This window comes from Lepisosteus platostomus, chromosome 23 (assembly GCF_059453375.1).
Source record: "Lepisosteus platostomus isolate fLepPlt1 chromosome 23, fLepPlt1.hap1, whole genome shotgun sequence".
In the NCBI taxonomy this organism is placed as follows: domain Eukaryota; kingdom Metazoa; phylum Chordata; class Actinopteri; order Semionotiformes; family Lepisosteidae; genus Lepisosteus; species Lepisosteus platostomus.
The window spans coordinates 10,291,289-10,304,929 of record NC_142633.1 but is presented as its reverse complement, the minus strand read 5'-3'; the positions used below and the strand labels follow the sequence as shown (position 1 = coordinate 10,304,929).

The 13,641-nt window shown below is 37.7% G+C and overlaps 1 protein-coding gene across 1 annotated transcript in view; it reads left to right on the top strand.

Annotated features, from left to right (window-relative positions):
• The first annotated feature begins 3,089 nt into the window (after nt 1–3,089).
• The window catches only part of LOC148642017 (leucine-rich repeat-containing protein 38-like), a 35,096-nt gene continuing 24,544 nt past the window's right edge, over nt 3,090–13,641 (top strand). Inside the window, exon 1 of the mRNA XM_088617017.1 lies at nt 3,090–4,561. Within this exon, the coding sequence (XP_088473143.1) occupies nt 3,934–4,561 (628 nt within the window). The 5' untranslated portion in view covers nt 3,090–3,933. The remainder of the gene's footprint in view (nt 4,562–13,641) is intronic.

Below are 13,641 nucleotides of genomic sequence, written 5' to 3'. Positions count from 1 at the left end.
AAAAGGGAATTAAATGTACTGTATGTATTCCTGGTGTGTAGTGTTTTGTGATTTTGAAGCCATTAGGACTGTCCTGGATATAATATTCCAGATAGATTGAAATGCTATAATCTTTCTTTTTTTCACACAAGTCTATGGCCTCCTTAACTCAGTTTAAAGCTATTTGTCAATTACTCAGTAGGCACAAATGGCCACAGGAGTTAATGGAAATGAAATATATCTCTATTCTTAGGATCCATATGATTTAAATATAGTGAGGAAATATATTTGTGAACTTTTTATTACTTGGGAATTACCGGACGGAAAGTTGGTTTTCTACTTTACATTTATGAGAATACTCCTCACTAAGATTTCGCAGTGCTTTATCTCAGACAGTCATATTTTCAATTTTAGTCCATCAAAACTGACCTTATTAATGTGAAAAGGTAGACAAGGAGGAAAAAAATGTAATCAACTGAAATATTCAATAATCCATCCATTTTCTAACCTCTTAGTCCAAATAAGAGTAGTGGGGGAGCCAGAGCCTATCTTGGCAAGCAATGGGCTCAAGGCAGGAGACACTCTGGATATGACGCCACTCCAGAACCTGGAGGAAACCCACATGAACACAGGGAGAGCACACAAAGTTGAGCTCAGGGCCCCAGCAATGTGAGGCTGTAATGATGTGCCATCCCTCAGCTGAAATATTTGATACATTGATAAAAATCGTTAGGCTGACTGTCTGCAAACGTGGAAGAAGTATCTGCTGGGCAGTGCAATTACAACCTATGAACTAGGACGACAGCTGTACAGTGACTGCTTGCTTGTCCAAGTCTTTTTGCCTTGAGCTTTCGGTTCGGTGTATGATACATGCCAACATTGACTCCTTCAGCTCACTGTCTCAATGGCTTTCACGTAAAAAAAAGGTAAACAGCCTGTTTGAAGAAAAAAAACCTGCAGAAAGTAAATTTTTGTGTTAACACAGCAGATGAATGTATGTTAAACAACTCTTTTAAAAAATCCTTTTCAGTCTTTGTGTTAATTATCTGCAGCACATTTTTAGCACTCCTATGAGCTGCAGCCTGAGATATCCTCCTCTAATTATGTGTGCAGGTGCATAGTAGAATTCACAGGTGCAGATTCCATTATTAACAAACTACTTTGTGAGTGTTGTTTTCTTAAATCCATACAATTAAAATAGATAGACACCATCTAAAATAATTTGTTTTCCCCCTATTAATTAATATTGTGAGGTATAAATGATAGTAACTTATAATAATAAAATAACTTTTATAGTATGGCTATGCCTGAGATTTAAATTAAATTTCAATGTGTTTGTTTTCATTTATGCAATTAAAACTTTATTTTCCTAATATAATTATGTGAAATATACCTTATATATAAATACCAAAGACCTTATCATTTGATATATTTTGATAGAATTGAACAAATTCCATGTTTTTCTATTCTATTGTCCAATTCACATTGTAACTATCAGGCAATAATTAATCTAGGATTGGTTAAAAAAATAATCAGTGACAGCTGTGAATTCATTTTAGTTATACATCAGTAAAAAGATACTTCCTGGGGGTTTCTTCTGGCTATAATAAGTTAAAACCTAATCTCATTTTTCAAAGATTGCTGTGTTTCACTTTGAGTAAACATTATAGCTTTTATTAGATGTACTTACTGGAGGGGTTTATAACTCTAATAAATAGGATTAGAAACTAGGTACTTTACTAACTGAGAGGTGTGATGGAGCCATTGAACCATTCAAAAGCATCTGCAGCAGTTTGTAGGAGAATGAGAAAGCATTCACCTTGAAGGAAATAATCAAGATTTTTTTCTAAAGAAAACTACAGTATACTAAGGCATGTCTAAGTATTGTAGTACATAATAACAGTTTTGTTTGCTTTAAATCTGATTTGACAAATAACCAAGATAAGAAATCTCAAGATACTGAGATGTATTAAGATGCTACTGTGTGCTTCTTCCTTCAGAGAGCAATTGTCAGTAGCAGTGGGATATATTCAAGATCACAATTGTATAAGAAAGCTGACTAACTGCTCTGACGTCAGTTATGTGGTGTTTTTTTTTAAAAGGTCACAGCTGTGTCTTGTCCATTCCTAGGGACCTGCTCATTAGTTCACAGGGTGAATCTGGGAGATCTGTGAGAGTCCCGGTACAAATGCAATGGTGTAAGCAGAAAAGCCCTGAGCATCATGCTGTGTATTGCATTAATCATAATAGACTGAAAACAAAATGAATTATTACTTCATGACATGCAACAAACAGGAACATCCAGATCCTTACAGAATGAAATTATCAAGTGTGCATTTGTTCTAACATAAAATCAAATTAAAATGTGATTCCATTCTCTCATGAATGGTGTTGGTGCTACACATCAGTTCAGGGTACTTCGTGATTTGATTTGCTTTTATATTTCTTGGGCATGTGATAATCTAGTCTCTTAGTTGTGCCACATTAAGAAAACATTTCCGAGCTATTAATGAAGCGGGTATGCAAATTATTTTTTGCTTTGCATCATTAGCCTTTTCTGTATTTAAACTTTAGGAAGGTATTTTTAGCAGCAATTAGAACTAGACTTGTAATGTGGCTATTTAAAATTCATAACTGTATTGTCAGGTAAGTGGTAATAGCTGTTAAGCATTACTTTGTGCTAAAAAAAATCTACTAAAAAACTGAGGGTGTTCAAGAATTGATGCATTAATTCCTTAAGCTGTTGAGGTAGTAAAATGTTTTTCCGTTGTGGACAACAAAAGAATCTTAGTGTGAAAATGGCTTTATCAAAGAGATGCAATTTTTCAAAAAGGCAAGGTAGATAATTCTCCTAAGAAGGCTAGTGAATGAAAGTAACAGAGGATAACTGCACTGGATAAACACTGATAACATTCTTATTCAGAAGTGACATCACATGAAACCATCATGTTCTGGGGAAAACATTCACCGCTAAAATTGCACATTCAGGCCTTTGAAGAACTCAGGAGACAGAAAACAAATTGCTTAGTTATCAGATATGTGTATCCAATCGACTGCCACTCTGTGATATTTACAGCAATATGAACTGCATCTAGTCTCCTCCATTGTCGATGTTTAGTGCTGTTCACCATGGCAACAGAGCTTGACGGTGTTTTTGCAGCCCGGCTTTGTCTGCGTATCACAGAGAGGGAAGAAATAATACAATGCTGCCCAGCACCTTAACCACTGTCGTTACTTTTTTTTTTTGGTTCTAGGTTTTTGCAAGCCTCATGACACCAGCCGACGAGCGCCTCAGATTTCATTTGCAGTTGCCAGCGAGCCAGCAAGCCTCAGAGTTTGGAGCCAGGGAGCAGACGAGTGGTAGATGGCAGCCTTCAGCTCTTTCACTGAGCTCGCCTTTCAACGTCGGAGCCTCCTGGGGTATCCTTTTGTGTCAAAGATCCAGGCGTCCTCCCTAATTAATCCTTCAAGATAGACTCCAGGTTAAGACCGCAAACAGACTTTCCATCCTAATAACTCCCCCCCCACACACACCACTCACCTCCTCACCCCTCCCCTCTCCTCTCTGCTCCTGGCCTTTCCCAGTCTCTGGTTCGCTGGTTTCTATTTACCTCTGTCTGCTAATCTCCCCTCCCTCTTGCTCACCCAGCTCTCTCTCGCTATCTCTCCTCCCCTTACTCCTTCAAAGCCAGCAGGCTGCTATTCGATCCAGGCTGCTGCTACATGATCTCTTGGAAACGGCACTCAGTCTCTCGCTGCTCGATGCCCGAGCTCTTTTAGTTTGTAATACCGGGGAAAGGATGCCTCTGCCTGGGCATTGATTCCTTCCTTTATCCTCTCGCTCTTCCCCCCCTTTCCTGATCTCCCTCCCCCCCACCCCCCTTCCCTTTCCCACATCCCCCCCTTTCCCGACCCCCCCACCCAAATTCCCTTTCCCCCTTGACCCCCTTGACAATGTTGCCATGTTGCCGCTGGCTTCAGCCTCTCATCGTCTTGCTCTCCTCTGCCTTACTGACTTGGGGGCAAAACTGCCCAGCTAGCTGTCTCTGCCCGGACCCTCATACAGTCGACTGCAGTGGACAGGGTCTCACCCGCCTGCCGGTTTCCATCCCCCTGGACGTCCGGAGGCTCCTACTGTCAGACAACTGGATTCCCAAGATCCCCTCAGATTTTCTAGTGCTCTACAGCGATCTGGTCTACCTGGACCTGCGGAACAACTCCCTGTCATGCATCGAACCTGGAACTCTCAGCACTTCCTCCAGACTGGTGTTTCTGGACCTTGGCTGCAACAACTTGACCGAGATCGCTGCTGGGACATTTGGGGAGTCCCGCAGCCTGATCAAACTCCGCCTGGGCAACAACCCCTACCTGACTACGGTCAACGAGAACGCCTTTCTTGGACTCACTTCTCTGCGTGAGCTGGAATTGGAGCGCAATGCCCTGTCCGGCCTGCAGGTGGCGGCCCTGAGCCAGCTGCCCTCTCTGAGGGTAGTAAGGCTTGAAGGCAACCCTTGGGTGTGCAACTGTAACTTTTCCAACCTGTTTGCATGGCTGAGGGACAACTCGGACAAGCTTCCAACTGGTAAGCAAGTTCCTCTTTGATCAAGCATGTACTGAATGTGTTTTTGCACTCAAAATTCTAACCTCATGTCCCTCCCTTTTATGTTGAAAAATATTTTGGGTTATGCCTGTTTTCAGTCAGCTCAATGTTATACAGAGAATTCAGACTCTGAACGGCCTTGCCATTTCTGTTTATTTATTTTTTTCCCTGGACAAAGGAAAAGCTTTCGAAACGAGTCACAGACAGAGCTCCAGCTGTCATCGCTTATCTCTTCCAGCTAAAGATGCCAGAAAAAATGGAAAGCAAAATTATTCTTCACATTGGAAAGGGTTCATTAAGCACACTGTAGACGTCTTTGAGATCAATTGCACCACAGAATTGAGGATTCTTTCAGAGTATCCTTGACCATAGTGATGCTAAGCATTCTGTTCTGGAATGTGCCAAGTGTTTCATGTCTGTGAGCTGTGTCTCTCAGACACGTTGCAGTCTCTTTTTTATCTTTTTCTCTTTCATTGCCATGATAATTTACCAAGCTAATCGGATTCCTCTTCTACAAGTCAGATGTAGTGCATGATGTTGTTATAAGCATCAGTAAAAAATGAACACGGCAAAAGATTCTACCCAGACTAGCTATTGTTTCCCTGGATCAATTAGGTTTCAGCATTAGTTTCAGCTTGCATCGTAGCACCGTGTTCAGAGACATTTTTAAAATGCATAGCTATTCAAAACAACACAGAGAGGATTGTATTTTTTCATGAAGGGGTGAAGAACAAAGGCAAAATTTAAGGACTACGAGTTACCATTACGCTTCCTTATAATTCTGCAAACATAAATGAATTACAGGGTACAAATAAAGGGCCTTAGCTCATTTAGCTTTTATTACACTGTAAGCCATTCTGTACTGAACCTGCGAAGTTTTGTTTTTATGGCACATTATGCAACATTTTACAATATTAGTATGCGTCAAGCATCTTCTAAAGTATGTAGTAAGTGTCTTAAATGAAACACTTCTAGCTTGGAAAAAAGCGAATTCTATTTTCAATGAATAATAACTTGTAATATTAAAATACTACATTTGCTTTTAATTTACCACAAACAACATATGCTTACTTATTAAGGAATGCAGAATATTTATCCTCAGAAAACAAGGTATGTATATGTAATATAAACAAATTCCTGCATACCTATGTGTGATCATGTCCTTGCAACTTAGGTAGGGAATAAAATTACAACATACCTTCTTCTTGTCTCAGATATGACAGAGGTAACAGAAAAAAGCTGTTATGGACAGAACAGAGCCATCCTCCCCCAGGATCAACCATTTTCACAAACCTCTGTAATTATTACACCAAGTATGTTTACTGTAGATCTAGATTTGTTAGACTTGTGAAAACAAAGACTAAACATGGAATTGCATTCTTAGATCAGGTAATAAACCTTTTTCAGTGATGTATTAGCCATGACATTCAGTATCTTGCTGCTCTAATAATGTACTCAGGAACATGTGGGGTTTATTTTTAAGCAACGTTGTCATTATTCTTAATCAGTTAGGACTGTGATTGACATGGTTTAATTATGCGGTACACTACTGAAACAAGTATTTTCTTGAGAACTTTCCTGAATAATAATACAGAAGGATGACACAGTGGTAGATGGCACGGCATTGCATGGTGATTAGCACTACTGTCTCACTTTCCCTGGGTCATGGGGTCCCAATTTATGTGGAGTTCCCATTTTCTGCATGTATTCATGTGGGTTGTCTCAAAGTGGTCCGATTTCCTTTTCACCCTCCAAAGATATGCTAGCTAGATTAACTGGTGTCCCTAAACTGTTCTTTAAATTGTCTCTAATGTTCTCTAAATTGTGTGTAGGTACCCTGACATGGAGTGAAATCCCAGCCAAGCTGTAGTCCTGTCTTGTATCCTACTGTATGTCTCCAGGATAGGAAATAGTTTTCTGTGACTCTTACCAGGAATAAGCAGCTTTCCAGTAATGGATGGAATGATTTTCAATTATATTTCGTAATGCTGTACTATTATCTGTCTTGTATAACTATCTAAAAGCAATCGCAGGTCAAGGATGGTAGCTTTTGGAAACAACTGCAGTAATATCTGTTCTCGGAATAAAGGCCTTGACATTTTTTAAGGAAAAACGTCTATCTGGGATCGCCCATGCTATACTGTAAGTAACCATGTACTGTTGAGGCTGTACGTTTTGGTATATTTAGATTTAGAAGATTGCTTTAACCATTGTTGTTGTTTCTATGTATCAACTTTTTCTAAAAGCTCCAAAAAAGCAATATGAAATATTCTTACATAATTAATATAGTGTGTTCTATAGTATTACCACTTTAAAATGTATATTGTCCTGTCATGGTGCTTTAAGTTTTCTACATTCTGGCACAAAGTACTTTTTCAAAATAATAGTCCAGGCTTATGAAAATATATTTTTCTTTGTAGGTTACAACAATTGTAAGGCACTGTGTTTGTTCAACTACAGAAAATTAAGAAATAATTAAGAAATCTTCATTCATGCAGCCATCTGTATGTGAGTGAAGTACCCAAACCTCCCTTTGGCTTATGTGAATAGCAATTCTTGCAACTGTATCTTTGTCTTCAGTTTGTCTTTTATAATAGGTGCAACGCAGCTGTAACATCTCATTTAGAGGGAATCCTGACATCCGTATATAGCAATGACAATTTATTGTGCAAAGTTCAGGATAAACTAATGAGATACAATTACTGTTCTCCCTAGCTGGCATCCAGCTTGATGATTGCTGAGGTTAACATAGTTCGCTCCGACATCTGCCCACATTTTTCTAAACGCTCAGAGCAGGACAAAAATGTCAAAATTACAAACGCATAAATAAATAAAAATATTCACAGCTGTCACTGTCACTGAGCCAGGGTCATTCCAAATTTGAGAGAAAATGTAGCTTTGCATATACCAAAAAATTTATGATTAAAACAAAGAGGGAGAAGGCAGATTAAGCAGACGTAAGCTGTGTATCTTTACTTTTTAAAAACTGAATTAAATTATTCAATGCATGGATCGCTCAAGTTAAGTAACTTAACAGAAATATCGCAGATGTGTTGATTCATTGATCTGAACAACTACAGTATGTTGTCTAGCATGCAGCCTAATATTTATAATATATACACAACGTATATGCAAACAAATTAATCATGTCACTGCAGTTTGTAATAAAGGCAAGGAGGAAAATTATGCTTAGCAGAAAAAACTGCTGTTTTGTTCTATGAACAGAGGTTAAAGTAAACTTTTCAGATAAAATGAACTGGCCTCAGAATTTGTACATAGTCAGCTGCCACAACCCAAAGTATGCACAAGGTCTCCCTGTGTCCGCACGTGACATTATTCGTATTGGAGTGATTGATTGTCTGCCCACATTAGGCTACAGAAATCTAGTTGTACATTCAGTTCCATATTTGTCTTCAAAGCTACTATTTTTTTACCTCTGGTAAATAAGTTATGTTATTGTGAGACTGTTATTTCTACAGTAAGGTTTGTAAAAAAATATGAATTTGTATGCTGCTACTTTCAGTATGTACAAAGATTTATCATTGAACTTGTCAAGACCTGCTTGTAATTTTTTTTAACACTGTAACACAACCCAAAATAATTTTTATTGGGAAGTATCAACTATTTCTTGGGAAAATTTACTTTTAGGATTACCTGTTAAAAAGAAGAGTTGTTTCGAACCATTCTGGTTATTGCTAATATGTTGTGACTTGAAAAAAAATTTGAACCTGGCTTGCCTGAGTCCATAGAGAGCTCTGATACTGGTCCCCTCAGAGGGCCAATTTGGATAAGTGCTTCATTTCTCATCTGGAATAATCTTCAGGCAAATGAGATATGAATTTTAAAACTGTAACATCTTCAAATCAGTTTTGAACATAAAGATAATGTGTTTGTGTAGATCTGGAATCTGTTTTAAAAAACATGCAAATATTTGAAAACATGGGTCAGTTAAACATGGGCCTGTGTCATTTCAAATATACAGTACCAAATAGAAACAATCGATCTTATACTGTCTTCTGTGATAAAGGGAGGAGCAGCTGCAGTCCATACGAGCCACACAACCATCTGTTTTCCACTGCAGCTCTGATCTTTATGATCCATCAATCCACCAATTTTCTAACTGCTTTATCCAATTCAGGGTCATAGGGGAGCCAGGGCCTATCATGGCAAGAAACGGGCACAAGGATGATACACTCTGGACAGGATGCCCGTCCATAGCAGACCCAATTCCACTAATGAATTGAATAAGAATCCACATTCCCAATGGGTTTTCAGGTCTTAAGTAGATGCTTGTTTAAAAATATTAATAAACTGAACAGGATTATGACCGTTGAGGACTGCAGTTGTTCATTCCTGCTGTATATTAAGGCATGTTTTTATTTCTGCATTTCTTTGAGCACTTCTACCGCAATGCGTGAATGGAATTTTATTTCCTCATTTCCCATTGAGTTGAACACTGTTGTATGCACATCAGTGTGTGCAAATATTTACTGGAGCTGCTGTAAATATGTTGGAGTTTATGTGTGATTTTGCTCTGCTTTTTTCAGAGGTTGGTGACTCGGGAATTGTACTCTGGAAAGGCTTACATTTTATAGCACGTCTCAAATGTCAATAACCTTTTTTCAGACTGAAGTAGCTTCCCATTTCACCATCCTCATTCGGGCCAATCTAGTACTCTGTCTGTTATGTTCCATTTTGACGTAGATGTGGATTCTGTTTTCCCATTTTAAGATGGCTGCTCTTCAGTTCTGATTGGTACCTCATCTGGGCCACTCTTTGGAAATGTGAGCATCTGCTATTGTATAGTCCTGGTTTACAGCAGCACTGATAAAAACACGTGTACAGCAGTGAAACCTCAGTTCCCAGATTAGACGTTAGGCAGCTGTTTCCTTGAATGGGAGTACATACAGTATTCCAGGCTCTTAATATTAAACCCCAATTGAGAACCATTATTTGTCTTCTGTTTAAAGTCACACAAGAGCAATGCTCCATAAATATGTTGTAAAAGCACCACATACAGTATTTAGTAAAATATATGGAATTCTTAACCTTCCATCTCTATGTGAAAACTAGCAAATCATATAGGGTAAACAATAAGAGTGTTTGGCAGTTGTATGTGCAGCATCTCTTGCGGAAACTGGGTAATTGCAGAAACAGTTTTATTTAAGAAAATATAGATTATTTAGAATTTATATTATAACCCAAATCATTGGTTCAATAATCATAAGAATTATGTCATGCATCTGCATATATAAATACATCATAAAAGCTTGTTAACACTCAACTCTGGATTACAGCTTGTTACACTGTGAAATGTATCAGATTGCTGTGCAGTGAAAGTCTTCTTATCTGTTACCCATGGTAGTATGGAGTAAACATGCCATTATGCCTGAAGTAAACATTCAGGAATCACAGCTGTTCCACACTTCCTATAAAAGAAGGCACATAACTGGACTGTAGAGTTCAGTGCAGTTTCCTCTATGCCAGGCTGAACACAGAAGCATACTTTGCAATAACTACAGACGACAAGGATAAACAGTTTCTAAAAATGTGCAAAACTGGATTTTGCGTGATGTATCAAATAGTTTGTTTCCTTTTTGTCAAATGGTTCCCTGTATTTTTTTTATGAGGAAAGTGAAACGGCATTCTAAAAATAATAAGGCACAGCGGAATTGTAGTTTTATTAACAGAAAATTGAAGCAGAGCAGCAAGAGTGCTAAATTGGACTCACAGCAAAAAGTGTGAAGGGAATTGCATTCCCTAGGAATTAATCTCGGCTCCGGCCTACCGCCTGAAATTTGCATCTGTACTAGCAGCAGCTTTGCGGGATGTAAAAATAAGAATCTGAATCAGATAAGCAACACGACATTAGATTTAGAATTATTTTTTGTATTGTAGTGATTTAGAAAATCAATTCTGTTTACATTTTGCCCAAGTGGGAAGCTTGTTTTTCATTTCTTTCATTTCTCACCAGGCTGGCCATTTTAATTGTTAAACTCTCTTTCTTACACATCACAACAGAACTAATGAGTTTAATGTTGACACTCACGTGAGAAAACATACATATATATTTAATTTACCCATAAAATATATGATAATGTTTTTCAATTAGTAGTTTAACCACTATACTTTTTTGGAAGCTAAATATGCTTGCAGTAAAGGGCTATAAACAATATATATACTATTTTAACTTCTGAATTCTAAAAAGGAAGCGTTTTTTTCAGTGACGTTGACTTTCTTTTTCATTTAATGCATTTTTAAATCTGTTTATGTTCCTTTTTAATTAGCAAGGCAAAATAACTCCTAAAAATATTTCTTAGATGGAAAGGGAAGGACATTAGCAGTGTGCCAACCCTAATACGCTTCCCCACTTCATAATTATGCCAGAGTAGCTAACAATCTCAGTAATCCCGTCAAGTTACACAAAATGCAGCCTTAAAACTTATCTCTGTTGTGTTAGAAACTGAGTAGGTTGTTGTAACACAGAAAAGGAGATGAAGATTAACTAAGAATAACACGGGGCTAAAACATTGCATGCAATTAACTTGTATTTGATTGGTATAAAGTCAAATTTATAGCTAATCATTAAATTGCCAAGGTAAACTATGTAGCTATATATAGTGATTTGTACTGTATTGAGTTTTTTCTTTGGTAATGCATTAGCAAAAAGCCTCCTTTAACAAATGTATTCCCATATGTTTCCAAAGTGGCAAAACCTGTTATTTGTAGATGGATTTCATGACGCTTTCATGTAATATACAACTCAAAGTGTTGAGTTATAAAGTCACAGGTGCTAACATAACATATTTAAGATCATGTGTTCAGGAATGTTTCTAGAGAAGTAAGACATACAGTCATTTGCTTTTTGCTTAATCTGCTTTATTTTATAGTCAACCACCTGGTTGTAGGACAAGAAAATTACGACCTCCTTATTCAGAGCAAAGATACCTAAGGGAGAGCTGCACAGGTTGAGATAGTGTAGAGGAGGGAAGCAGAATGAGTCCAAGAAAGAGAGAGGGGCTGTCTATGGTATTTTATACTGCAGCTTTTTAGGAAGGGATATCATGTAGAATATGAAATTACAGTGAAGGTACACTTCTGCTTAATGACCGGGGAGAAATGTGCCAGGGATAGAAATACAGGGAAACTAGGAGTACAAAGTCTAAGAAAGTTTCTAAGACCAATTGTCTGAAACACAAAGTTAAAACACACACATCTTTGGTTTCTGAGACTCCTGTCATTCTTTACTTTGAATGCAGGTGGTTTGGTGGAAAAGAAAAAAAAAGACTCTTCTCAACACCTACTCCCTGGACTTAATGTGGGTTATGTTGCTTGAAAGGTTTTTGTCTCTTTGAGGCATGCTGCATTCCCCACACTTACTTGCAAGTACAATTCCAGCCAAATTCAAAATACTGCATATCCTGAATCCTGTAAACATGGTGTTCAAAATTCCTGTGGTGTTATTCTGAAGAACAATATCTACAAAAGTTTCATATTGAAACTGTAATATTTGAGTCTCCTAATATTTAGGTTAGTTGTAGAATACTGGAGATATCTTATTCATAATAGTCATTTAATGCGATCTTTCATGTGCATTACCTATTAATAAAATCCTGGCAAATTTGAAGAAACCACTGTGCATTATGTTTGCCAGAAAATATTTTAAAAAACGTCAGTGTTTTTGCTCACACAAAGCATATGGGGCAGTGTTGCTGTAGATGCTGTACATAGTACACTACACAATTTAATTAAACTTAAAGCACCTCTCAGCACTTTTCATTCTTCACAATGGCAATAAAACATTTCTGCTCTATCGCTGCACAAAAGCACATTTTAACATTTTCTACTTTAATAGAAACACTGTTCAAAATCAGTTTATATTGTATGTACTCTTACTTTCCTATAAGTGTCTTTGACATGTTCCAGTATTTAGATCAAACTTTGTAAATGCAGTTTTCCTATTACTTTAAAATAAGACAGCATAAGTGTTTGCAATAAAAGGGAAGGAACAAAAGAATTAAACACTATTGTGTGGTGGCTGATATCCTGTATATCAGTTAGGTCTGACGGAAAAGTTTTCAGTAAGATACATTACAGTATGTGAAAGGCAAGAAACCTTTCAGGCATCATTACAATTTCTTGTCTGATTCCAGCCTCACTGGGACATTTTTTGTATGAACACTGAAGGGCAGAGAAAATGGCAGAATACTAAACTCCTGTAAATAATTCATTGGAGTTGGTCTTCCCTTGTAATGAGCCCTTTTTCAACCTGAATTATTGAGGAGCTGGATTATTGAGAACAGATTCCCACAGAGAACCAAAATTAAGGTCTCTGGGTATTTCTTTCTTTATTTAATTGATGAAAACAAGATATTATTCCACAGTAGAGTTATGCACATAGAAAGATAGATGAATTGTAGATATCTCCTGGTCAGAAAAAGGTGGCAGTATAACTGTTCATATACTGGTAGGTTTACAGAAATTCAAGTTATTTATCCACAAAAGCTGCAGTTCAGTTTAAATCAGCTGAAACTCTTGCTCACAGTTTTTACCAATAAAGCCTATATATAGTATGCTTCAATTTTATCTAGCTCTCCTTTAATGAAAAAGAAGAGCTAAACAACAGCAAAGTGCCCCAAGGAATACTGACCCTGTGCTGTTCAATAAATCTGTACTAAATTTGCCTTACGATGGCAGGTCTCTGATTGTAGATACTGCAAAGGCTCTGTCTGTATGCCTGGCCATGTTTTTTTGTGTTATTTTTGTGGCTTTAGTAATCAGAGGCCTTCATTTTTTTCCCCCCAGCCTCAGACATGAACGCTGTATGTAGGTCAGTGAGGCAATTGAGTTGCTGCTCAACCTGATCATTGGATAAAAAAATAAGTTCAGTCACCTGGACTAATGATGAGTACTCTTCAGAAAAGCCTAAAGCTCATCCTGAGCATCACTCACTACTCACTCACTGACTCACCTGACTGCAGTCAGTGTCAATCCCAGGCCCCTCAGAAACAGGTTGCTGTGATGCACACGCAGAACAGATGGACAGATCTGAGAATGGGAGG